At 45.2% G+C, this 25,774-nt stretch overlaps 1 protein-coding gene across 1 annotated transcript in view; it reads left to right on the top strand.

The window, feature by feature from the left end:
- The window catches only part of chsy1 (chondroitin sulfate synthase 1), a 37,703-nt gene extending 12,643 nt beyond the window's left edge, over positions 1–25,060 (top strand). The window contains exon 3 of the mRNA XM_042705525.1: positions 22,023–25,060. Coding sequence (XP_042561459.1) covers positions 22,023–23,612 — 1,590 coding nt within the window. The 3' untranslated portion in view covers positions 23,613–25,060. The remainder of the gene's footprint in view (positions 1–22,022) is intronic.
- The last annotated feature ends 714 nt before the right edge of the window (positions 25,061–25,774 follow it).

Below are 25,774 nucleotides of genomic sequence, written 5' to 3'. Positions count from 1 at the left end.
GTGATGTCATAAAATAAATAAAAGGACTACACCGGAATGCTGCGCTCGTCTAGTTTTTGGCACTGCCGTCTGTGCAAGTACGGCAATCCAGAATTTTCAAGTAGTTCCACGTTGGTGGAACGAACTGCCTAGCACTACCAGAGCAGGCGCGTCCCTCTCTACCTTTAAGAAGCTTTTGAAGACCCAACTCTTCAGAGAGCACCTCCCTTCCTAACCGGCACTTCGACTAGTGCTTAACTTGCACTTATAGCAGTTACATTACTGCACTTCGTTTTTATTTCCTATTTCGTTTTTCTATTTCTTATGTAAAGTAGTATTTATTGTTACACTAGGTATCTATTGCTCGTAGCTTGACTGTTCTATCCCTTGTACGTCGCTTTGGACAAAAGTGTCTGCTAAATGACTAAATGTAATGTACACGAACACTGCAAATGTAAGTGAATAAATAAATAAGCACTAAACTCAATCACGTTGATATAGCTATAGTGAAATAGAATGGACACATCTACATCCTGCAACAGTCCATCTCTGCACCGTTCAAGTCATAGACATGACTTTCCGCTTTGACATGACTCGTTTACGAGTTGCTTTCGTGTAGATTCGGTCGATTCCGACTGCACACGTCACTACGGTTGCGTGCCCTTATAAGGAGCTAGCAGGGCGTGTATGTATGCAAATTCAGGAGCACGAGAACGCGCTTTCAATTTAAGAAAACTTTTCCGGGGGAGCACAGCCCAGAAAACTTCTGCTGCGTAGGACCCCATTTTCAAGCGTACATGAATTTGGCGGATGTCTTTTGCTTACGTTGTTTTTCCGAAGCCCGTAAGAAACATTTCAGAAGAAACTTCAGAAAATGTTCGAGAATGAGGGCCATTGTCCTTAAGTAAAGGTTTTGTGGTGTATGTTTGTTTTCCTGTTCTTAAGTTGGACTCTGATATCCCAGTTTCCCATCGCATGGTTGGACTGCTCTGTGGCTTCTAGTCTATACAGTTTCTGTACTCTTGCAGTGAGGCATACCCTGCCAATTAATTTGTCTTGGTTTCCTTTTTTATTTAACTTTTATTTCTTCTCTTCACTTTCTATTTGTAATTGTCTCATTTTCTACTCAGGGCAACTCCTGCCAGGAATCATTTAAGCAGACTGCAAAAAAGGCACTGGGTGCTTTTTCACTTTTTACCACCACCAGTCCACATCTTGCCCCTGCTCTGGCTGTTGGGCAGAGTTGGCATGAGTTAGTTGGGCTGTACGTCCTTGAGACCGTAATATTCCTGGCATTTGCCCGCAGTCTACGTTCAGCTTTTTTTTCCCCCTTTTAAGGGCTCTCTTCTCCTCTCCCTACTTCATGGCTCACAACAAATGATTCAGGATCAGTCTGAACAGCTTTACCGGTCCCCGCTGTCGATTCCTGATGGCATAGCCCAGTGATGAGCCCTAGGCTCAGGGGCGTCTGCCACAAACCCAGTGATGGATTGTTGTTATTTTTGTGTGCAGTTGAGTGTCTTCTTTTTGTTTGGTTGATTAATAGCAGCTGCCATTGTACCACCTGTGTTTTCCTTCCCAGAGGCCAGATTCTCCCCAACAGTTTTTTTTAAGGGGCCGGATGGTTGGACTGGTTATCCATCCAAGCCACGGGGGGAGAAAAAAAAAATTATATGAAGCTGTCATAATATTATTATAGCCATGTCACAGAAAACCCATGGCTGAAGGCAGAATTGTTACATATTACTGTTTTCTGACTTCATGATGCGTGTCTCCTTTGAGACCAACTCTGTTTCCCCTGCTTGCCATCTGGTGACAACAGTAAACTCTGGCGGCATCATGGGGCCTTAAATCCTCCTTAGGGAAGCCCCTGATTGTGCTGCCATGATGGTTGGTCCTAGCGAGAGGTCCTCATTCTTGCTGGCAGCAGTACATATGTAGAGAGGTGCTCTTGCTAGTCCTCAGGTTCATCACTCTCTGGGGTTTTATGAGCCCATTTTCCTTCTGCGCCGTGCCAGCAGGGCTGGGGCATTAAAATGCTCAAGCCGTAGTTCCCTATTGTAGCCCCATGGGAACAGGCTTGCCCCCTCACCCCCACCCCATCCCCATGCAGACTGTCCCAGATTGGCAGTAAGTTTCCTGCGAGTAAAGCCTTCACTGCCAGGTGGCACAGGAGCCCCACAGTGGCAAACCCTGCTGCTGCTGCAGCTGTCTGTTTGCTGACGGCATGGTTTGGTAACATCTGGCACATAGTGTTGGCAGAAGCAGCTCACGGTGAAAGGACGTGTCGTCACTGTGTGTGTGTGTGTGTCTGTTTCACCGAGTCCTGTATTTACCCAACTGGTGGTCTGTGTGTTTTGTCTTGGGGAGGGGAGGGGGCGCTCAGAATGTGCTCCCTGCTGATTGGTGATTTAGCTCTGAGGCTCTGTGTCAGTCTGATGTGTTCTGTCACCTCTGAAACAGTGGGTGTGTGTGTGTGTGTGTGTGTGTGTGTCTGTGTACGTGTGTGTACATACATCCTCATGTGAGCGCTTGTACACAGCACGTTTGGACAGCCTATTGGGAAGCAGCACACATGCCTCACCAGCTAAGCCCTTAGATCCTTTGTTCTCCCTCTTTTCCTGCCTCTTGCTTCTGCCTCTCTGCTGGAACAGCAAGAAAGAGATCCAGCCTTTGGATACGGGAAGAAGGGCTCATTTCCAATGAAACCAAGCAGGGTTTAGTGGCCTCAGACGTTTCCACTTTAACTTTGACTTGGGTTTCTATGCCAGGATTATTTTTATGTAAGGTATAGAAAACTTCTAATTGCGGATTTATGCAGAAGACAACCAATTCAATTTCCATGGTTCTCTCACTGCCATAAATCCATCTGAGCTAATAAAAGCCTGTTACCATTGAAATGTTTTCTTATTCAGGAGCATTATCATTTATCCGTCATTTGGGAACTCATGCACAGCTTTACAAGAAGCATACATTCCCTGGGGAATGTCTGAACAAAACCAGTACATGTCTAGCCCTTTTCCTAATACATCCAGTAATCACTAATTTACTACCTTTGGATTTGTGCGGCTTGAAAGGTTAGTCACATCTTAATATACATTAGTCCCAGAACTAACCTGTAAATAGTACTAGAGCAGATCTAGTCTCTGGCGGTATATCATCTCCAGCCTGGAGGGGTGGGGGTTGAGGCAGACTACAGCATGTGATGAGGCAGCTATAGGATCAGCCGTTTAGCAGGTGGGGCACTCTATAGATCAGTGTCGTTCACCCATGAATTTCGCTTTTGTTGTTTGCAGCATCTGTGACTTATGTTATGTCTCACTCTGAGATTCTCTGGGCTTCCATGCAAGTTAGAAGCACTATATTTAACTCTATTTTCAGTGAGCCTGTTTGTTTGTAAAGGACTGCTCACGTGGCTGGCATTACGAGCCTAGGGTTGGGGTGAGTAGAATCGTGGGCCTTGTTTCTCAGCAAATGGCAGAGTGAAGGATGGTTCCGGACATGCTTTTCATTCCCTGGTCATTCCTCTGCATCGTTTTCCCTCGGCTGATTCCGCACGTCTCTGCCAGCACAGACAAGATGAATCTTAGTTTGGATTCGCTTTGAATGTTTCCTTTTTTTTTTTTTTAAGGTATAATGTCACGCTATCCTCTATGAATGTTACTGGTCTCCCTCCTGACCTATCTGTCTCAATGTAAGCTAGCCATTTTCTCGTCTCTGCACTGTAGTCACAGTGCTCAGTAAAGCTGATTTGCTGGGGGCATCCCTTTTGACGTCATGCTGAGCGGTCGCCCGGTGCCCAGATCAGACTGTCTGTGCGTCCCCTGCTGCGCTGTCACGGAAGCGCGAATCCTGCCTGGGCTTCCTCAGGCCGCAGTGGACAGGGAGGTAAATGGTTACAGCAGCAGGACAAACGCACAGGGGAGTCAGGTCCAGCTCTGCATTGTTCCACCTGGATGCTGAATGTCCCACTTACTGGCTTGTTTGTCTGGGATCCTTTTTTTTTTTTTTTTTTCTCTCCTGCAGTATGGGCTGGACTAGGTACAAAGAGGCACTCTTTAATTTCCTGCCACAGAATATGCCTCACAGGGATGCCATTTTTCCGTCGTATTTCTCTTGTTTGGAGCAAGTATTTTATCCAGTTCATTTTCTACTCGGTCCCCGGCTCAACCATTTGCATACCTAACTGACCAGTTCTCCCCTTATAATGGAAGCTATCTATAGTGCACTGTGTACGGCACAATGTTACACCAAATCTAGGAGGATTTGGTGTTATGTCCGTGTTCCTCACTATGGATGCATTTTCCCTGCTTCACAGTATAAGGATGACTTCTCACTTACTGACTTTTTGACCCCAGCCCTGCCCAGTCAAGCCCACCCTGCTTAGCTCAGGAGCCTTCCTGCACGTTAATTGCTTTGCCATGTGTGTCAATCAGCTTCTGACTGTTTGTTCAGTTCAGAGCAGGAGTTGAATGCGGTTAGTAGGCAGGTAACCAGAGTTGCTGTACCCTGGAGATTGTGATTGTGAACATCATTCGTTGTTCATGAACTGTTACAATTTCATTCCTCCATAACATTAATCACCTGCAGACCACACCGCAGTAGTAACTAAGCTCATTCCATCCAATTAGAGGAGATTACTCTATAAGAGTCTTACATGTGAACCAGGTGCTCTTTGTCCCATAGAAGGCTCAGTCCGATGATTGTAGCTTGTTGAAACTATTTATCATGGCATTTTCAGTGTGTGTGTGTGTGTGTGTGTGTGTGTAACCTCTGTTGCTTTCAGTCCAGTAATTTAGAAGCTGACACAAGCAGTCACAACCTTGTATATTATCTGTGGTTATCAGTGGTCCTCCATCCCAGGTTTGCTGTGTTTGCTCATGCCAGTGTTCACTGTCCCGTAGCAGCTTTTATTAATTCTATAGGGTTTCATGAAGAAAATAATCTTAGTCAGCAACTTGGCACATCCTAGTCAGCAATTTAACACAAGCGACTACCCTTGTCATGGTTTGATAGCATTCATGCTGAGGCAAAAGGGATAATGTCCGTCGGAGAGTTGTGGTACAGAACCCTTTTCTTTGTGGGAGGCACATGGAGGCGGAAACGACGGAAAGTCCTCCTGCTGCTCTGTGCACACTAATGGGGTTCCTCTTTGTTTTCATAACTCCTAACCCCCTTGGCGAGCTACTAGAAGTAATGGAACATTTTTCATGTCAAGAGAAAAAAAGTAAACGATCCCAAACTTCAGTCAAAGTATATCTATATGGACTATATATAGCCAGTATATTTTGCAGACTGTGAGTTAGTGTTGCAAAAAACAGCTTTAGTTTCCTTTTTACATGTCTATTTTCCACCACATGTATACCCCTTAGAATGAAAGGCTGATTTCTGGCATTCACAGCCTCACCGTGAAAGGAAAATTTCCATTTTCAAGAAATACCTGATTTTATGCTTGAATCACTCAATCACCTAGCATTTATATCACATCAAGCTCTGATACTTCTGAGGATCATAGCTCTATTCAGTTACCAGTGATAAAACGTTGTTAGCTAGTTGGTTAGTTAATCTACCTAGCTAGCTAGCTACTATTTGGGTAGAAATTGATGGGTCTAAACGTTGGTGAAAGTATATCATCATTGACGGTATAACCAACTGTGACAGAAAACAACCTAACAATCCAATATCCGCTTTCGAACAGACCTCCTAGGTCGACTTCGGCTAGCTATCAGACTGACACTACCAGACTGTACATTCGGAAGAACACTGCTTTCCTAATGCAGCCTGGAACAGCACATATTTATTTTTCTGTTGATTCCACGTACTGATTTGCATAGCAGGCTGAATAACTAGGTAGCCCGCCCCATCTTCCTTATCCATGTTTCTATGGGCAGTCATCATTCTAATATGGGTGGTACCATAAAAAATGAGGGGAGATAACACTCACTTTTGGAATTGGCCCATTCTCTTCACCTATTTTCTTTTTGTGAGCTTGGCAGACTAGGAAAGTAATAGTTCACTGTGAAAGGCCCAGTACATCTGTCTTAAGCAAGGACAAATATGACTCTTTTAACAGCTAATGAAGCAATGTTCAGCTCTTCTGATATGGACTGTATGCTATAGAACAATCCCTTCCTGCAGAGGATTAGTATTTTCCATATTTCATTGTAGTTGTGTGATGGTCACAGTTGTATTTGCAGATCAGAGACATCATCTTAGTTTACCATGTCGATCATGGGTGAGTTACCCTATCAACTATCAGAAGCCTCAATCCACACCACCAATCAAAAGCAGTCCAGAGACACTGACAACAGTGAGAGTCACCACCCTGATTCACTCATCCGGCACCCCACACCTTTTCCTTGAGACTGAGGAGAGTAACCCTAAGGGGGTTGTTTGTAGGGGTGTTAATGCAGAGTTCCTCTGAAGTGAAGCCTGTGTGTGTGTGTGTGTGTGTGTGTGTGTTAGGGGGTCCTGGGGACCTTTTAGCCCACTCTCCAGAGGGGGATGGAGTGGCTTCTCTCGAGGAGCAGCTCAGAATGATCCCTTTGTCTGAGCGCTGGAGCAGGTGAAAGCCTTGTGTCGGCTCAGGTTGCTTGCGTCTGCACTTTTTTGCCAGGCCCCAGGCTTTGCTCCCCTCAGTAACCCGCGAGGGAGAGCAGGGAAAAAGAGAAGGAGATCAGGAAGGATGTGACCGCTGCCACCCAATCCCTGCCACCACTCTGATATCCCTCTGCTTTGGCAGCACTCTGTCAGCTTTAATTTATATCCCTGATTTTTTTCTCTCTCTCTCTCCCCCCCATTTTAACGCTGAATTTGGTCCACCACAATTGTGGAGATATGGACCCAGATATGGGGGATTGGGTGGTTAGAGTACCTATCCAATCTGTCCTCTGCAGGCCTTGTTGGTCTGATACAGTTCTTGGCTGAGCTGCCAATCACGTGCTGTGAATGAAGATAACTGCATGATCTAATTAATCAGAGGCCTTGTGTCAGGAATATGAAGCGTGGAGGATTGCATTGTCTGCTGTCCAGTGGACCTTTGTGCTTGCAGGGCAGGAGTAAAGCCAAAGTTTCAGATCTGCGTTCATGCCAAAAGCCCTAAAATCAGGCTGCTTTTTGTCTCCAGATTACAGTGCTGTGGGCATGCCGCCTTAGCATGCCTGCCTGCCTGGCTGCAACAGCTGCAGTCTCCGTAGCTCCCAGAGACCCATCTGATAGTCATTATTTTCCCCTTTCAGTGCGGAGCAAGAGGTGTAGTTTCAGTGCTGCAACTGAAAAGACAAAGCTATTAGTCGTCACAGTCATTGCCATGCCTCAGTGAGGTACAGAGGGACGCCAGGGTGTGCAGACCATAGTTGCTGAGAGGGGGTAATGGAGCTCATGACTACACACTACAGAGCCAGTGGACAATGTGCAGAGGCTTCTCACACAGTGACAACCACACTGGTAGTTGGAGACAGTGATGCTGCAAGACAGATCTGCTTTTTGTTCCACCACAGCGCACCCAGTATGGATGGCATGGATCTATTACAAGAGAGCTAACACTTTAAAGGGTCAGTTGTAGGACCTTATGTCTGCATACATCATAACACACAATAGTCAAGCCATTACGGGCTGAATTACCGACCATCCCCCACTCCTATATGCCGCGGAGGAATCTGCCAGCATGGCACCTGCTTCAGAGAGGCAGGAAACCACTCCGGCGGCGGTCGCGGCTGCTGGCGGCACTGCTACTGCACCTTCTATTCAGTGGCACCGCTGGCGCTCGGCCTGTCTGCTCCCTGCCTTTTCCAGTAGGGAGAGCCTGGAGGGCCCACAGCCCTGTCACTTTTTCCATCTCCTCATTGCTCTCCTCGGTGGAAAGTGCCGTCTCACCAAATCCCACTGGATGTGACGAGGCAGGGCCTGATACTTGATCCCATCTAAGAATTGCGGGGCATCCCATAACTTCCCTCACATCCTTTTCCATTTAGGGTGGAAAGCCTGCAGTAAAAACAAAAACAGACCAGACAAATTGCATGGTTTATTTTTAATCCACTTAGGTTCATTATTTTCTGTTACTGCTAAGTCTAATATTTTCGAATTGGACGTATCCATGTTCTTGCGTTGAAAGTCAATCAGTAGTTGACAGGCTTTCGGAATGTTTCTTTATTTTGCGACCAGATGCGTTATTTGCATATTGTGAAACTTGTGAAGTTATTGGCATATTGTGAACATTCTGTGACTTGTGTCTGAATTCTGATAGTATAGCAGTGTCTTGGGAGCAGTTTATCAAAAGAACTAAGTGTATATGCTAAAGAACTTGCTTTCTTTATTGCCAGACCAGACTTGAAAAGCTTGAATGTGCATCTGTCTGAAAATCAGAAGCAGCATTCCTTGTAATCTTTAATTTCACTAATGTGGCTGTTTATTGTACTTTCCCTGTCGAGGGGTACATTTAGACAGTGTATAATCATCCTATATTTTATGGCAGTCTAGCCTGAATGAAAAAAATCAGTTATTTCCAATGAAAATGAAACAGAATCTTTTAAAATAAGCCTTTTAAAATAAAAAAGCCTGAGGGTTGTGTTTGGGTGCATGTGTGTGCGCTATGAGGAAGATATGTTATAGTGAATTTCAGAGTTCGAAAATGGGTGATGTGTCGACAAGCTTTAAGACATGTTCCTCAGCCCTGTGGCGTCAACCCCGCGGGTCCCTCTGAGTCAGAAGCCTTTACCGTTGGGCTGCGGGAACCGAGCAGAAAGGAGACGGTGTTGTACGGTCTGAATCACACTGGTGAGCAGTAGAATGGAAGCAAGTCATCATGGAAAAGAAGCAGAGTAGCACCTCAGCTTGTTTAAAGAAGGCCCCAGACTCCCTTGTGGGTTTCACGTCATCCTAGTTTCTTCATTAGTCTGATAAGTCTGTTGCTTTCGGCAGTTCCTGTGTGTGGGTGTGGTGGTGCGCTGTTTTGATGGTATGCATGTCTATCTGCGTGACTGAAAAGCAGAAGTAGAAATAGCAACGTTATTGAATCTTATCGCTTCCTCTCTTGTGTGTGTGACACATTCTGCAAAAAGCTGGAATGTTTAGGGGCAGGATGACTCTGCTATTTGGAACCTAATTACCTTGATGTGATGAAAAGTCACTGGAAGTCACCGGCACAGAGAAAATGCTTCTGGTTTCGGAGTGAGCAGACTGTGTTATCCCTCTCCATCTCTCCCTCACCAGTCTGGCTGCGTGGCAGCTGGAAACAAACTGCGCCAGCAGCAACAAGCAAGGGACCAGTCACCATGATGTCTAGTATGTTTTATTTGAATGGAAAAATGGGCTCTCGAGGGCAGTTTAAAATAGAATGATACCACTCTGTCAGCGGGTTAGGGTAGAGGTGTCTGTGGCACTCTTCTGCTGTAGTCTGCCCTGCGTGTTGGTTTTAAGATGACGGAACTAGCGCCCGAGAAGCACTCTGTGCTCTGACAGTAAGATGGATGGGACAAGTGCCACCACATCTCGTGGTCTGAATCCAAATGATTTCTCCTGAGATATAGAGGGAATTGTCTCGGACACTGGCTAGACAGATTTACTGGGTGTCTTGTCGCTGGCTTAATAGGCCTGGCCTCTGAAGCTGAAGTAAGGGCAGGCTAAATCAAATAGATCAGATCGGAGGGAGCTGTGTTGGGATGAGAGCGATGTTGGATGCTGTCAGTGTCAGTGAGGAAGACCTTAACATTGTTTGTCTTCCTGTGCATTTACCCAAGCTCTGAATTATCTTCGAGCGCAGGCACCATTAAATGTTGTGTGTCTGTAGGTGTGTCCAAGAGATCTTTTGCTTGACAGACAACTGTGCATCACAGTGCCTTGACTTTGCCTTCCCTTGCGAGCATAATGCTTTAGAAGCATTCAAGGAGAACCGATAAATGAGATTCTCACATCCCTGAGCATTCCAGCTAATTGCGTTTTGTCCAAGTTTATCTGTCAAAATATCAGCACTCTCTTGTGCTAATGAGGCATGCAAACCTCCTCCTGTTTACACACATTTAGCTCTTAAAACGGCGGAAGGAAGCCTCCCTCTTTAGATGTAAGCTAGTTGTTTTTTTTAACTTGATGTTTCGTTTTTGTTTTCTTCCCAGTTTTCTCAAGTGTGGTTGAATTCAAAAGTATGAATAGTGACTTCCCTTTTCATCAAGCCAGTGTTCATTGGCAGTGAGAGCTGAGTGGCGTTTATAATAGGTTCCTGGCCGTGTGGAGTTGGGAGCTTAAACACTTCCTGCCTGTTCTGATAATGCAGCCGGCACCGCTGCTAGCTCCAGTGGGAGCCTTCGCTTCTGGATCGCTTACACCCCGCTTTTCATTTAGGGGGCTCCATGCTACAACGAATTAAATTTGCAATTAACCTTTAGGAAGGTGAAAATGGTCTGGCCCCAAGAAAGCGCCTTAAAAGAGCTTATCTAGTTGCGTGCCAGTGCCGTCGCTGCTAGTTCAATGAGCACAGTGGGAGGCGTATTGTGCTGCGCTGCTCTTCCACTGGGTTTAACTAAAGCTTAATAAATACAATTAATTAGACTTTTGCCTCGCGCCATAGCATGGAGTCAGGTGCTCTGAGACACTCCTGCTAACAACAACCACAGTTGGAAACTTGGGAGGTGTAGAGAACAAATGTCAAATCAATTATTTGTGTAGGCGTTTTTCATGTTGCCTAGTTGTCAGTGATTTTGCCCAGGGTTCTTTATTCTGCCAGCTCCAGCGCTGTCTGACCAGGCAGGCTGTGGTGTGCTGGGCTGAGGAGCTGGGCTGAGCAGGACAGAAGGGTAGGAGAGGCCATGTGAGTCTGGCTTTTTTTTCCCAGCTCCTCGGAATAAGGGGAAAGCTTTGTAAATCCTTTACTGGCAGCCTGTCTACACCAGTCTAACCCCTTTGCCATGACCGCTTTAGCAGCTGCCACCATCTGTATTGTCAGCCTTAGTTCAGCCTAGACCTCTCTCTCTCTCTTTCTCTCTTTCTCACACTCGATTGCTCTTCCTCTCTTTATTTCTCTCTCACACTCTCTCTCTCTGTCTGTCCTCTGATGCCCACCCTCTCTGCTTCTGTCTCCCTGATTCCTCTTCTCTGTCTTAAGTGGTGTTTGATCCGTTGTGTCTTTATGTCTCTCTCTCTCTACTCCTACTCTCAACTGCGTTTTCTACTTCTTGGTTTTTGTTCTGTTCCTTTTCCATCTGTCAATCCATCTTTCTCTGTCTGTCTCTCACACTGCATGTCTCTCATTCCTGTTATTACAAACAGAAGTGCTAGATGAAGACATCATCAAATCACAAACCCATCGCGCTGGGTGCTGAGCAACAGCCTGGATCTTTCCCAGAGTGCACCTGTTGGGCTCTTACATCTGGCTTCTGCCGGGCCTCTCCAGCTGTTCTGCTACCTGTGTTGCCCGCTAATTTGGGCCGGCAGGATCAAATGGGGGGCCAGGCTGTAATTAGGCCCTCCCTGTCCCCCAGGCATCGTCAGCCTCCCCCATCTATTCAGGACTTTCTGAGGTGATGACCGGTGCCTGCGTGCCTGAACTTCTGCTCCCCCTTACTACTTAGAACAGGCGCAGCTCTGACCTCTCACCCCCAGCATTGTGCAAACCTGTTCAGGGAGTCAGAAAAGCAGGAGCTGCACCACTATTTCCAGCACTTTCCAGGACATTTCATGCTGCTCTCCACATGCCAGGGTGAATCTGTGCATCTTGGAAATAGACTTGGTGGATTGCTCCAGATGAACACGGAATTCACAGCACCCAGAGTGTTTTCACATGTTTGTTTTTGTATCCCAGTCAGAGGTGAAATTGCATGCATAAATTTCCAATTAAAGAATGAAAAACTCATGTACGTATTACCCAGTAGAGAGCATTTCAAGGGCTGCCATTCAGTTGCTTGGCTCTTTTGTTATCCATATGAAAAAGCTGAAGCTCTTAGTTGCTGTGGCAAATCCTCCGGCAGGTCCCCCTATTGATCATGACAAACAGTCAACGGCACCCTGGCGCAGTGCCAGTAAATAGCTCATTGGAAACACAGGCAGGGCGCGTGGTGGTTGCAGATCCCAGATGTGGCCTTTCTTGACTCTGAAAGGAAAGGCTTTCCGAAAACAAATGACACTTGTCAATATATCCACACATAGCAGAATGAATAGTGCTTCACTGTCAATATGGTCTAACTATTTGGCACTTTGTCACCTGGTGTTGCATAGTTAAAGTTATGAAAACAAATCAAAGTAAGTGTCTCCATTGTATTCTCTGAATAACGTCTTTTGTTAATCTGTGTGTTGGGGTGTTCCTTCACTGCTCTTAATACAGCAGTAGAATTGCTTTGTTGAAGGGAGTGGCTGCAGCACTTGCCTTCTTCCTCTATGCCTTCTTCCTCCATGCCTTTTAGTTTACACTTGGAAGCTTTTAGAAAAAGAGCAGGGTGTCCAAAAGCTCTGAAGTCTTGAGTTGTTTAGATCCGTGATTCCCATGATTATATGTGTTGGGCAGCTTTACTTAAAAACTGGCCTACTATTTTGTTTTTGTGTTTAATGACTTGTGAGTTGTGTATAAAGTTGATTCACAGGGCTAGCCGTGCCCGCGGTGCAGTTCCTGTCCTCACTGCTTTTGCTCTGGTGGCACGCCTTAATGCCACGGTAACAGACCACTGAGGATTCCGCAAGTATGTTGCAGACTGCCATAGAGGCTGTAACCCAATTACGGTAGTCAATAAAGAGGAAAAAACAGCCAATATCGGTGCCTTTCTACTTTTGTTTCAAAGAGGGGCGTTTTTAATTCCAGTCCTTAGAAGCTTAGGGACATTTTATTTACAGGTTCTTCCCTTTTCTGAAACCAGACAGACGATAATAATGGACTTGTCAGGTCCTAACAGTGTATTTCATATTGAGAATAAGTACAGCCTGGCTTTTTTGTTGCTCTGACCAGGTCCCATTTATGGAAATCTGGAGTGGTGAAACTTTAATTGGCTATTTTTAGCACATTGTTTGGGACTGTTTGGAAAGCCAGTAAGGGCACCTTGTTCCTTTACCATCCTTCTCCGTCAGTACCCATCACTCACACAACTCGCAGTAAAAAAAAGAGTGGTGAGGGTAAAAGGTCAAAACACAATTTCACAATTTCAAGTCTCGTGAGGTCAGAACATATAGGCGTGTTTATGTGTTTTGTGTGAATACACAACACATGCAGGTCACTATACGTGTTCATATGGGGGGCCCATGTGCGTGAGCCATACAGTCCATCTCAGAAAATGCATCACAATATGCATCACGGTGCGTGATTGCATTGTCCAGTGATGGCACAGCTCTATGTGCCCCAGCCAACCTCTGGGAAAAGTCCCTAGTGGCCTCCTCCCGTCCTGATCCTCCTTCCCGCGGGGTATTTTTAGAGATGGAGGGTGGGGGTTGGGGTGGAGGCCTGTGGTACGTCTCTCTGTTCCTCTTCCAAACTGCTTGGGGAGAGGCCGCCCCAACACTGGACACATTTGACATGCAATTCACTGCATCGGGCTTCGGCAGCGTATAGGAAGGAGGTTTATGGTTGTTGTAACTCGTTGTTTCACTTTGTTTCTTAGAAGGACACGTCAGCCCCATAGCTGGGACCGGTTCCAAAAACCTGCTTTTCTGCACATACTTTGCGTGGGAATGGCTTCACCAATATGATTGTTGTGTGCAAGAACCCCTGCAGAAAAATACTTTGCGGAATTGTGTTTTGAACTTTTACCCTCACCACTCTTTTGGAGGATGATTGATGAAGAATTTCGTGTAGAACCAGGAAATCTGGAACATTTCCAGTGGGTGTAAGGTTGCTTTATGATGGGCTTAAGGTGAAACTGCTCATAATTAGAATGACTACCGGTGTTTACTGGAAAACAGGATTTACCAAATATCTACCTGTCGGCTTATAGAAATGTCTTTTGTTCATGCGCCACCCTAGGCTCAAAGAGTTGACTAATAGGTAAAGGTTGCATTGATTGCATTGACTTTCCAACTAGACCAGTTCTCCATCTATTCTTAATACTCAGTATATAGCCGAGGGAGCATCTTCCCCTCAATAGTTTTGCTAATTTGTCATCACACCCCTCCTGTGAATCTTCTACTCAACTTTAGGCAAACAAAGAACCGAGGGAGTAACCCTACATAATTCCAAATGATGACCGCCTTTGTAAACAGCTGCCATGTTTTGACAGTCATAATTTAATACTCTTGTGGGTGACGATAACAGAATATGGTCCCTTGTATTGACACAAGGTCAATACACCTTGAGGTTGGACAGATGTACAAGAGTAAAGTAGCATGGAAGGTTTCATACTTTTAGAAAAGAGTTTTAGTCATCTTTGGCAGGGGTTTAGTCCTTCTCTGTCCCCGGCTGATTCAGGGGCTCAGCGCCCTCTGAGTCTCTTGCACAACAGTTCTCTGCCAGCCCTCCTAGGCTTATCATACATCTGCCTCAGCCTGAAGCCTCAGGAATCCTGGAGGAAAATCAGATGACCAGATATAACCCTTAACGTCTTTTGTGTTAAATCCAGAACATAATTCTTCAAGGATGGTTTCAGATGGTGTTAAATGATCATATACTATCCTCTCTTTTGAAATTGCTTTACTTTAAGAATTACTTTTAAAGCAGCAATACGGAGTTCTGTTCCAAAACTACGGTAGTAAGCTAACTACCTAAAAGGCATGCAAAAACATTGCAAACATCCCCAACAGACCAGCTGACAATGATAGAAGCTTGCCAACACACTAACTGGTGTCTTTTGGCAGTATAGCTGGCAATGTCATGCGTGTGAAAGCTTTTCTTCCATTTTTGCATTGTGTTCCAGCCCAGTACACAGAACTACATAGGGCATATCTTAGATGGCTAGTGGGGAAGACACAGGTGTTTATCTGTCCTTGACCACATGCTGTCAAAATGAATTTGAGGATGGTACCAACACTAGTTGCCTATAAAACCTTACCTCAAAAAGTGTCAAATGATTGCATAGTGTTACTTTAAGTTATGAAGTACGTATGGTGTGGCACTAGGCATATCTGGGTGAAGAATGACTTGCCAAAAGTCACTAGAGTGACCCCACATTTGAAGATCATCCAACTTAATTGGCAGTCTGCAGGGTCCTGATGATTGTCAAAGTTATCATTTACAGATGGACGCCTTTTCTCTGCACCATGAGGCAAAGCAAGCACAGAAGCACAGAGTGTCCCTGGCTAAGAATCTCTGAACATGTTGATTTGTTGCTTTTTTGAAGGCAGCAGAACTTCAATAACGCTGCAATGACGGCTCCGGCCTTTACCAATTGAAAGTGGTGATTATTGCATAATCATCAATGCACTGCCTCATTAAGGCATTGGGACAGTTTGTCTTTGTTGTGCCCCTTCTATCTCTATGCTGGGTGTTTTTAAAACAGGCTGTAAGAGTCTAAACTTGGTTGCTGGTAACAAATGCGAACTCATAGAGTTATTATAGTTTTTAAATTTAAATTTTTATGTTCATTACATTTTTTCGTTTGGTTTCAGCTTAGTTTTAGTTAGTTTGCCTGAGTGCTTAACTAGTTTTTTTTTTTTTTTTTGCGGAATTGACTAGTTTTAGTTTCGTTTTTATTTAGTTTTAGTGTTCGGTTTAGCTTTTGTATTATGCATCATGAGGAAAGCCTTGATTTATAGAAGGGTGTGTACACCTTGTGATTTGCATTGAAAGAATGTCTGATAGCATCTAGAAACACATAAAACACTTTTCTTCTCTATTTCTCAAGCAAGTATATCGTTTGAGGCTCATAACGGCCCATGTGGGTTATTTTCTCTTTCTCTAGTTTCTCTTTTTTGTTTAAAAAAAAAACATATTTTTGTCAGCCATTAGGTACTCCATTAGATTTCCTGTCTTTTCTGTAGCTCAGCCGTCTGCTTCGTCCGTATCTTCAGTGCCAAGGGTAGATATTCAACACCATGTGTTTAGGGTTGTGCTGACAGCAACTAGGCCTACTCTCCAGGGCTGCACAATCATTCATATTGCATTTAGCGAGTCAGGCTCAATTCACATAAGAAACTTTGCCCGACAACATTTATACAAACCCTCACTTTTCCAGCACACCAAATGATGCCACCACACAAGTGTTCCTTGGCCTTAGACCAGCTCCATTGTTCAGTCTGACGGACAACAGGTTTTTGCAGAGTTTATTTTTGCGGTGTGGGTGTGTGATGTGAACTTGCCCAGCATGTTTGAATTGCCTATCAGGCTGGAAAGTGTCACTCTATCTTATCAGCTTCCCATCCACCCAGAGGACTCTGTGGCTGTGTGAGCCGGGGGAGGGGGGTGGGGGTGGTAAAGGGGAGCTCCGGGGTTGACGTGACCCCAGCTGTGGTGTTGTGTGAGCTGGCAGAACGAGTGTCGTAGCTCTGAAGCCAAGCCCTGGGGCACTGCATGTTTAAGAGAAGGCGGGCATGAGGGCTATATGACATGCCCTCTCCCTCTCATCCGTGAACATCGCCACTCTGTTGTATTTTATTTTTTCAGTGCCACGGGCACTAGATAAGATTAGAATTTGATTTTTGTAGACTTTTTTTGTCCCCTCTTCTCCCATTCCACCCACATCTGACCCTATTCATCGACCTCCGAAGGCAAGCGGAGACTCTCCTTTCTCTCTCACAGCTCTCAAAGGCATCGGTGTCAGGAAAATCAATAGCAGATCGACAGCGGCCTTTTATGAAAAGGAAAGGGGCTTTCTGTCTTCTTTTTTTACAGTGCGTTTCACACATGCTTTCATCCTGTTGCGAAGATAACAGTCTATCTTTTGTGAGAAACCCTCTTCCTCCTCCTTTTGGGACTCAGGAAAGGGTGATATGAAAAGGGGGTTTAATTTCTTATTCATGATGTCGTATTTTGTAAATATTGAATGAGCCAGGACTCCTATTTTTTTTTGCCTAATTTGGGATCTGGTTATGTGCCATGACTTGAGATGGTGGGAGTAGATTGGCTAGTTGGAAGTAGGTCAGTCGGGTTTTGCCTGGCCAGACCAGACAGCAAGGGCGTGTCTGGGTGGAGATGGTGGTATAGCCAGGAGCTGTGGTGCTGGCCACGACGTCTCCAGCCTGTTGGCTTTCAAGTCCAGGGCCGGGCTCCACATGTGCCTGACTGCCAGTGTCCTTCATTTTGAGAAGTGGAGCAAATCCTAATGTTAGAGCCTCAAAGCTAGTCGCGCGAAGTCTCATACATTCTGTGTCATACTTTTTCTGTCTTGCTTTGTTTCTGCCTCTGTCTATCATTCACACTTGCTTTCTGTCCCTCATTCTACCATGCACATCATGCCATGCTACAGTTGAATGTTTTAAAAAAGACATCTGCTGTAGAAAATAAGAGACCTTCCCTTGTCTGCTCATTACTGAAGCCACACAAGCATTTTTCACATTCCTGCCCCATCATTGCAGTCATCACACTGCTGTAATTGGAATGGCATTCATATGGCGGCAGCGAGTGATAAGACTTTCATCGCAGAAGGACAGACCGGATCTCTGATCTCTGCGGGGTGAAGGATCTCTGTGTCTGTGTAATAGATCTCTCAACTACAGTCCTCTTCCCCGAGTCGGGCCCTGTGCATAACTGCTTGATTTATTCATCAGTTCATTACACGGCCAGGGGAGGACTGAGTAGAGCCAGTTGTAGGGCAGGACCGAAACATGGCGTTATATCGTGCGAAGCACTGATGAGATTGTGGCCGAGAGAGGGTTTGATTGAGTGAGAAAGGGACACGTTGGCGTACTTGCCATATTATAGAATGTCCCTCCTTAATTAATTATCCCTGACTCATGCTAGTGTGGGATTGCATGTCACTCTAGCAACTGAAATATTTATCTAGCCATGCTCTGAACCTCGTTTTGTTGCACAAAATGCACTTCATTTTATTAAAGGCGTGTGGCCTTAACTTTTAAATAGTTTTTTTGTTCGGTTTAATTGAACACCATGGCTTCATGATATTAGATGGCATAGCTGATCTGTTGTGTTCACTTTGTAATACTATGGATTGTATTTATCCTGTACATTTATAAATTGAGGTTAAGCGATGCTATAGATTCCCAAACTCATCCCCCTTTTTTATGTTTCATGTCACAATTCGAATATGGGATTAGTGTAGTAGGCGTCCTCACGGTTTTCTTCATTTAGCTGACTGCCGCGAGAGCGTGCCTCCTATCAGTCAGTCAGAATGTCTTTTACACAAGAGGCTCAGAGACAGCCGCCATGATATTGAATGAACCGCTCCCGCCCATGGGCAATGACGGACTAATCATTGGCTTTTCATTAAAAGGTAATCTCTATCCTGGGGCTTGATTAAGCAGTAACCCGAGTCCCCAGTGTGATGGAAGGCAGTCTCGGGGAGCACACAAAGGGTCAGTCAGCCCTGAGAGATCCGCTCAACTCACACATTGCACACATGGGAAAATGAAGCACAGCTGGCTTAATCCCTCATACAGTCGGCCAACAGCTCCCATCCCCTCATTTGCCCACCGTGGTCCACGCACCACCCCCTGGCAGACATGTTGGCCTGCAGGGATTGTGTCGTCTGCACTTCCAGAGATTAGCGTCAATCGTTTTCAGTAAACACGCGTTTATGTTGTTTTCCTGTCTCCACTCAGCTGTGTGGCTTTGCATCCAAATGTATGCTTGTAGCGGAAGGAAGGCTGGTACTTTCCCCCCCCTTCACGTTCGTTCCACTGAACTGCGAGGGAGTGCGTGTCGGCACAGGCCCAGGCATCCTGGAGTTTGATGGTGCACCGCTCTGACGGTCTGTCAAATCGCTGTTATTTACGCCTACTTATTTTGGCAATCACCTGGAAGCCCCCGTTAATGGACCAGTGGCAGAGGGTATAGGAGTTGTTGGAGTGAAGAAGAGTGAGTCACAGAAGGAAGAGAAATTGAGCATTTCTGTATTTCAAACCGTTAGTCCTCTGTCGGGATGTGTATTTGGAATATGAATATGTATCCCTACTGGCAAATGGGCTTAAGGTATCTCCAGCAGCCACTTGATGTGAAGCAGGGCGTTGATCCAGCGCTGGGCTCTTTCCTGCCATCCTCTGATTCATCCTGGCCTTTAATATCCTGCGCTCTGCCCTTGCTCATATCCTGACTCTGGGCTGCGACAAGCAGCCGCCAAGTTTATTTGCTTGTGTTTTCTGCTATTTGAAATCTGTTCTCGTCATCCCAAGCCACTGTTATCTTCAGGCCAAAGGCTCGTCTCTGTCAGTTTATCTAGCTACTTTTCAACAACCAAGAATCTTGACAACTCCATTTTTCTAAAGAAAAATATGTTCGAGGATATGTCAGATCTCACTTGAGGCAAAGATCTCTAACAAAGGAATCGTATGTGTTTGATAACCGCAGGAGTCCTGATGGATCAGCTGACTTTGAATAGCAGTCTGAATGTTTTACTTTCATGCTGGTAGCTGTAACAGTAAAAAGATATATAAAGCAACAAAGAAATGTCAGGAGACACTAGTCACGAGAGCATTTGGAGAGTGGGCTACATGAACACGTGTGGAACATCAGCTCTCACTCCTTTTATAGGTTTGAAAAGATGGAAGAAATTATTTTCACATGAGGCCTCTCCTACAATTGCAGGAAGTCACAGTTAACTTTTTTATCTTGTATCATCCTTTCTCTGACATGTGGAATGGGCTGATAGCTATGTACAGTAGTCTTATAAAACCTAACATGGACCTTGACTAGGTAAATCCCCCCGATGAATGGATCCAGGCCTCCCTGTGACTTTCTAAACGACTAAATGTCTTCCAGTTGCTCTTATTGTGTGCCATTCCCACACTGGGCCTATTCCAATACCTGAGGGAAGCTCTGAAGAAGCTTGGCTCATCTGGTTCTCAACATATCCTTGGCCAGTATCCCACACTGAGGTTTGGGGATGTATGTGGGACATTTCAAGGACATTTGTTTTTTTTTAGATACAAAAAACACAATATAGTGCCTCCCCAGTGCTCACAATGAAAGCTTTTCATCTGTCTCTCAATGAGAATCTTGTCTTGACAGACGGGTTTCCTGCCTTCTCTGGAACACTGCGATTAAAGCCATCAGGTTTGGAAGCGGTACACTGTAACTGCAACCGGGCCAATTAGGTTAACATAATGGTGCCTTCAATTATATTTGCCATGAGCCCTCCCGGTTGGCGGTAGCTCCAGCTTGGCGCTCTGTGGCCAAGCATTGGCAAGCATGGCGTACGTCTCCACTGGCCCAGTTCCTGCTTCTCATGCCTACTCTGCATCCTCCTGATGGATGGCATGGCAGCCGAGCTGCAGGACTGCGGTTGACTCAGCAGAAACTAATGTCCCCGGACAATAACTCACAAGCCACAGACATGCGCACACACTGGGACACAGACACAGTGAGGGAGAGGGAAAGAAAAGCACTTGCAGATACCTTTTGAGGCATCACCAGCAAATAATAAAGCCCAAAATGTATGCGTAATCTGCAGTGTTTTTGTAATCAATAAATCAGCACACACACCAGGGAGTACTTCAAAGGCTTCAGCGTCATGGCATGGCATTCTGTCCTTTTTAAAACGGGAACTGAGCACTACAACAGCAGCTGTGCTTCCAACTGGTGGTGATTAAAATATTCAGTATTGTTCATTTCTGTGAACATCTGTAGTTGGGTGTGTGTGTATAGAAAAGAAGTGTGTATGTGTTGGCATGAGTCTTGTATATTATCTATGTCAGGACGTGGCATTGCCATGTCCTGAAGAACCTGTAAAGACAGAGTTCACCATATTGTCTTAAGCCAACAACACCACCTTCTTTTTACCATTCTATGTAAGCCTGCATGGCATAATTCAAGTGGTTGCATCAGGTATGGCTAGACCTCAAGGCAAATGCCAACTGTGATCCCTATAAATTTGACGACTTGATGCATGGATGTAACTCCACTGAAGGCTCTTCCTCAGAGGGGACTACAGGGCACCCTGGCCATGCTTCTGGCCTTGCTTTCTCTGAAGTTAAATCACATAGGCAAGCTTCTCTAAAAGATCAGTGCAAACACTGATTAGCCTGACAGAACACAGAGCAGCCCGATACTTTCACCCAAGTATACTTCACGGTCTTATCTCCTGGCGTAAAGCACCCTTGGCCTTGCTGTAATTTATTTGTGTAGGCTAAAGAACCCCGGGAGACAATGGTATCAGTGTGGAAGCCGTTAACTTTGCTCAGTCCAGATTTATTCATGGGCAGTTTTAGTTTGCCGTGTTTGCATCCTCTTTGCCAGATTTATGCTCGTCATCTATATCCCCTGTTTTCAGTTTGATAAGTTCACTAACTCTATTTGTACAGTTACAGTTTGATGATTTGTCTGGTGTTATACTTCAGATAGACGCTAAAATGACGAAAACCTAGAAAGACAGCTCATAAGGATGGATGTGGTATCTTGTTGGCAGTTCAGCCTTTTTTTAGGCTTTTTCCCCCCACCTAAAACAAAATGTACACCTCTTTCCAAACCTTATCCGACCTCACAGCCTATTAACTTTGGCAAGAAAATGCATTAGCTGAAAGCAGTTGTGCCGGGTCAATGACTCTGAAGAAATCATCATAATGAGTTGTACCCCATAACAAAGCAGCAGTAGCAACTGCCGTAGCATAGGTCAGGTAATTATGGGAGTCTTAATGGCAGCAGAACGGCTGGAACATCCTGAAGGCTGGCCGCCAGTCCATCCTCTCAGCTGGACAGGGATTGGTCTCTGGACAGCCAGACCTGGCACATTGGCACAGCACTCAACCAGCACAGCGTGTTTCTCTCTCTTCTCAGAGCCCACTGAGACACCAGCATCCTTTGCCAAAACCATGTGGGCTGTCTATGAGACTGACTGACTTTCAAGGTCATGACTAAATGGAAACTTATCCTCCCAAGGCTTGAAAGTTGATTTTGACTGGTCATTGTTGTTGATTGATATGGTGTTTGTTTCTGGATTGTGTTTTATTTTTTGTGCTCCCACAGAGTTTTTAGTTGGGTATACTGAGGCAACACCTAACTCATGACTTCTCCCTTTTTTCTCATTTTCCAGATGCAGCAGCTTTTCTATGAGAACTATGAGCCCAACAAGAAAGGCTACATTCGGGACCTGCACAACAGCAAAATCCATCGCGCCATCACTCTGCACCCCAACAAGAACCCTCCTTACCAGTACCGCCTGCACAGCTACATGTTGAGCAGGAAAATTGCTGAGTTGCGCCACCGCACCATCCAGCTGCACCGTGAGATTGTCCAGATGAGCCGTCTCTCCAACACAGAGGTCCGCCGGGAGGACCTTCAGTTGGGCATGGCCCCGTCGTTCATGCGCTTCCATCCACGGCAGCGCGAGGATGTTCTGGAGTGGGAGTTCCTGACGGGCAAGTACATCTTCACCTCTGCAGATGGCCAGCCACCACGCCGGGGTATGGATGCCTCGCAAAAGGTGGCCCTGGACGATATCGTCATGCAGGTGATGGAGATGATCAACGCCAACGCGAAGACTCGCGGTCGGGTCATCGACTTCAAGGAGATCCAGTATGGATACCGGCGGGTCAATCCCATGTATGGAGCCGAGTACGTGCTGGACCTGCTGCTACTCTACAAGAAGCACAAGGGCAAGAGCATGACTGTGCCTGTCCGAAGGCACGCTTACCTGCAGCAGACCTTTAGCAAGATCCAGTTCCAGGAGGAGGAGGAGATGGATGCCAAAGACCTGGCGAGCCGCATCAACCATGAATCAGACTCGTTTTCCTTCTTGTCAAACTCCCTCAAGATGCTGGTGCCCTTCAGGTTGGGCAGCTCTGGCTCAGAGCAGAAGGAGCCCAAAGAAGAAAAGATCAACATCCTGGTGCCGCTCTCAGGCCGGTACGAGATCTTCGTCCGCTTCATGGCCAACTTCGAGAAGGTCTGCCTCGTTCCCAACCAGAACGTCAAGCTCCTCCTCCTGCTCTTCACCACAGACAACATCACAGAGCGCGTGCGGCAGGTGGAGCTCATGAGAGAGTATCATGTGAAGTACCCACGGGCCGACATGGAGATCAAGCCCGTGTCCGGGCCCTTCTCCCGAGCTCTGGCCCTGGAGGTCGGCTCTGCCCACTTTCTCAATGACTCGCTGCTCTTCTACTGTGACGTGGACCTGCTGTTCACTGCCGACTTCATGAAGCGTTGCCGGGACAACACCAAGCTTGGCGAGCAAACTTACTTCCCAATCATCTTCAGCCAGTATGACCCGAAAGTTGTCCATGCCGGAAAGGTTCCTAGTGACAACCACTATGTTTTTACCACCAAAACAGGCTTGTGGAGACACTATGGTTACGGCATCGTGTGTGTACATAGAGGGGACCTGATGAAAGCTGGTGGTTTTGACGTCTCCATACAGGGCTGGGGCCTGGAGGACGTGGACCTCTTCAACAAGTTTGTCCAGTCAGGACTTAAACAGTTCCGCAGCGTTGACACTGGCATCGTGCACGTTCACCATCCTGTATTATGTGACCCCAACCTAGACCCCAAACAGTATAAAATGTGTCTGGGTTCCAAGGCGTCTTCACACGCCTCAACACAGCAGCTGGCTGAACTGTGGTTCGAAAAGAACGATCAGACTTTCCACAAACTGGGAGACAATGGATCATCGAGGACAGAATGATCTCTGCAAGGACAAGGAGGGCCTGACTCCTGAAATGGTGTTTTTTTTTTAAAACTACCTAATTTATTTTTACAGAAGAGACTTACCATGGATATATTTTGGAAATAACTTAAAAAGATAAAACACACACCAACATTCACAAACATGAGCACATCATCAAATAGTCATCATCATTTTTTTTTTAACAATGCAGAACAACATCTGAAAAGAAGCCTGTAAATGTATGTGGGACTAGCAACGAAGTCATTAAGATTGTTTATTTTATTTTTTTTATGTTATTGATCAAAGATACAAAATGTTTAGTAATGCGGTGTATCTGAGGGAAGTACACCGATGGCTAATTTCAAACAGTTGTGTGAAATGGTATTTAGGTATTGATATTCATCCTAGAAGGGCTGTTGATTTTGAGCCGTGGTATTGGGTTTTAATGTATTTTTTTTATTTGTGAATGTTTACAGAGAGATACATGAACAAATAGTTAATTTTAGGGGAGGGGGGGATACATTACAATGCTTAACATTATCATTAAGGGCCTATGTGTTTTTGTATGGTTTTGGAAATTGGAAATAACACTGTTTTATTATTGACTTATGTGAACAAAACTGCTGGATCTACTATCTCCAATTCCTTTGTTTCCTCTGTCTAATTTATTTTAATATGCAGTCTTGTTTTACAGTACTTGACTGAGAGTATGTATATTAGAAGATTGTATTACCATCTCAGTCATGGCTAGTGTTTTGTTCTTTGTCTCACTCTCAAATTAATTTGATTTACCAAAGACCTTTTGCACAGTTGCTGTAGACGTTGATGTGAGTGAGTTATGTGAGTGTTTGTGTGCCTGTGCTACCGTATGTCTGTTTGCCTGTCTGTGTGTGTGCGTTTGTGTGTGTGTGTGTGTGTGTGTGTGTGTGTGTGTCTCTGTCGTGTAGGCTGAGGTGCAGGCGCGAGCATTAACTTGTACTGTAGGAGGAGGAGTGCCGACTGGCTACGCTACACCGCCTTCTCAGAATGGCTGTAAATTCAAACTTGTGATCCTGATTGGTCTGATTTGGTTTTATGAAGCTGGTAGGTCTGGTTGATTTTTTATTTTTTTATTTTAATTTTTTTTTAATATTCTTTTGTTTGTTGGTTTGTGCATCCACTTTGCCACAGTTTTCCTTTTTGAAAATGGTTGTGGTGTGGCTGGGTGTGAACCAGCAGTCCTCCTATAGTCACGGCGTCATCCCAGCCCACTCCCTGCTCTCCAGCCAGCAGCTCAGGCTGCTCGCCTCCCTGCTGCGGGAGAGAAGAGACTCTCCCACCAGCTTGTTGTTGGTTTTCTTTTTTTGTTTTAGTCTCTCTATCTTTGTCTCTCTGTGGGGATTTTTGTATTTTTATTTTGTTCTTTATGAACCCTGATCTTCATGGGAAAAGTTTTATATTTAAGTAATACAGTTTTAAAAAAGAAATGTTTTATCAAATGTGTTGCTGTCAATCTTTTATTGTGTGTCTCTCTAATCCAGTGAAGTCATTTTGGTAAACTCTCGAGGGTTGAGTACTGTACTAATTCATTCCCCACCAGTAGCACAGATCCTAATGCACAAATACAGAATGGTATTTCATCTGCCTCTTATTCTGCCAAGTACCACAAATCACTCACAAATCACACACATGCAAAATGGCTTAACGTGCTAAATGTGATCGCCTACCTCTCACCATGCCTTCAAACTATATCTAGCCAAACACAACATTTAACAGTGAAGTATACATATTATTATAGATTCAGCTAAATTAGAAAGGATCAGCAGAAACACAAAGGAAAGTTTTTAACCCAAATTGAATTAAACACTTTCAGATTATTCCAGAGTCTATAGCAACTGCTACTAGGCAGGGGGCAAGTGCAGAATTTGACTACCCAAGGGGTGTTTTTCTAACCCAAGAAACATTCCTTGCAATTATATGAGGCCCAGGCAAAGGCCAACAAGTATCACCTTTTTAAGAGCGTCAAGTCCATCTCTAAATGAGGTTACACATTGGGCCTCTTGTCTCATAGTGGCCCCATGGTCAAATATGTACTAATGGGTGTGTGGGTTAGAGCCCAATCAAAAGAGAACTCCACAGGAATGGATTTTCCTCTGATCTGCTATGACGTTCATAATGTTAAGTAATTTGTTGAATTTGGG

The sequence above is a fragment of the Clupea harengus genome, unplaced genomic scaffold (genome assembly GCF_900700415.2).
Source record: "Clupea harengus unplaced genomic scaffold, Ch_v2.0.2, whole genome shotgun sequence".
NCBI lineage: Eukaryota > Metazoa > Chordata > Actinopteri > Clupeiformes > Clupeidae > Clupea > Clupea harengus.
This window is presented reverse-complemented; position numbering and strand designations above follow the sequence as displayed.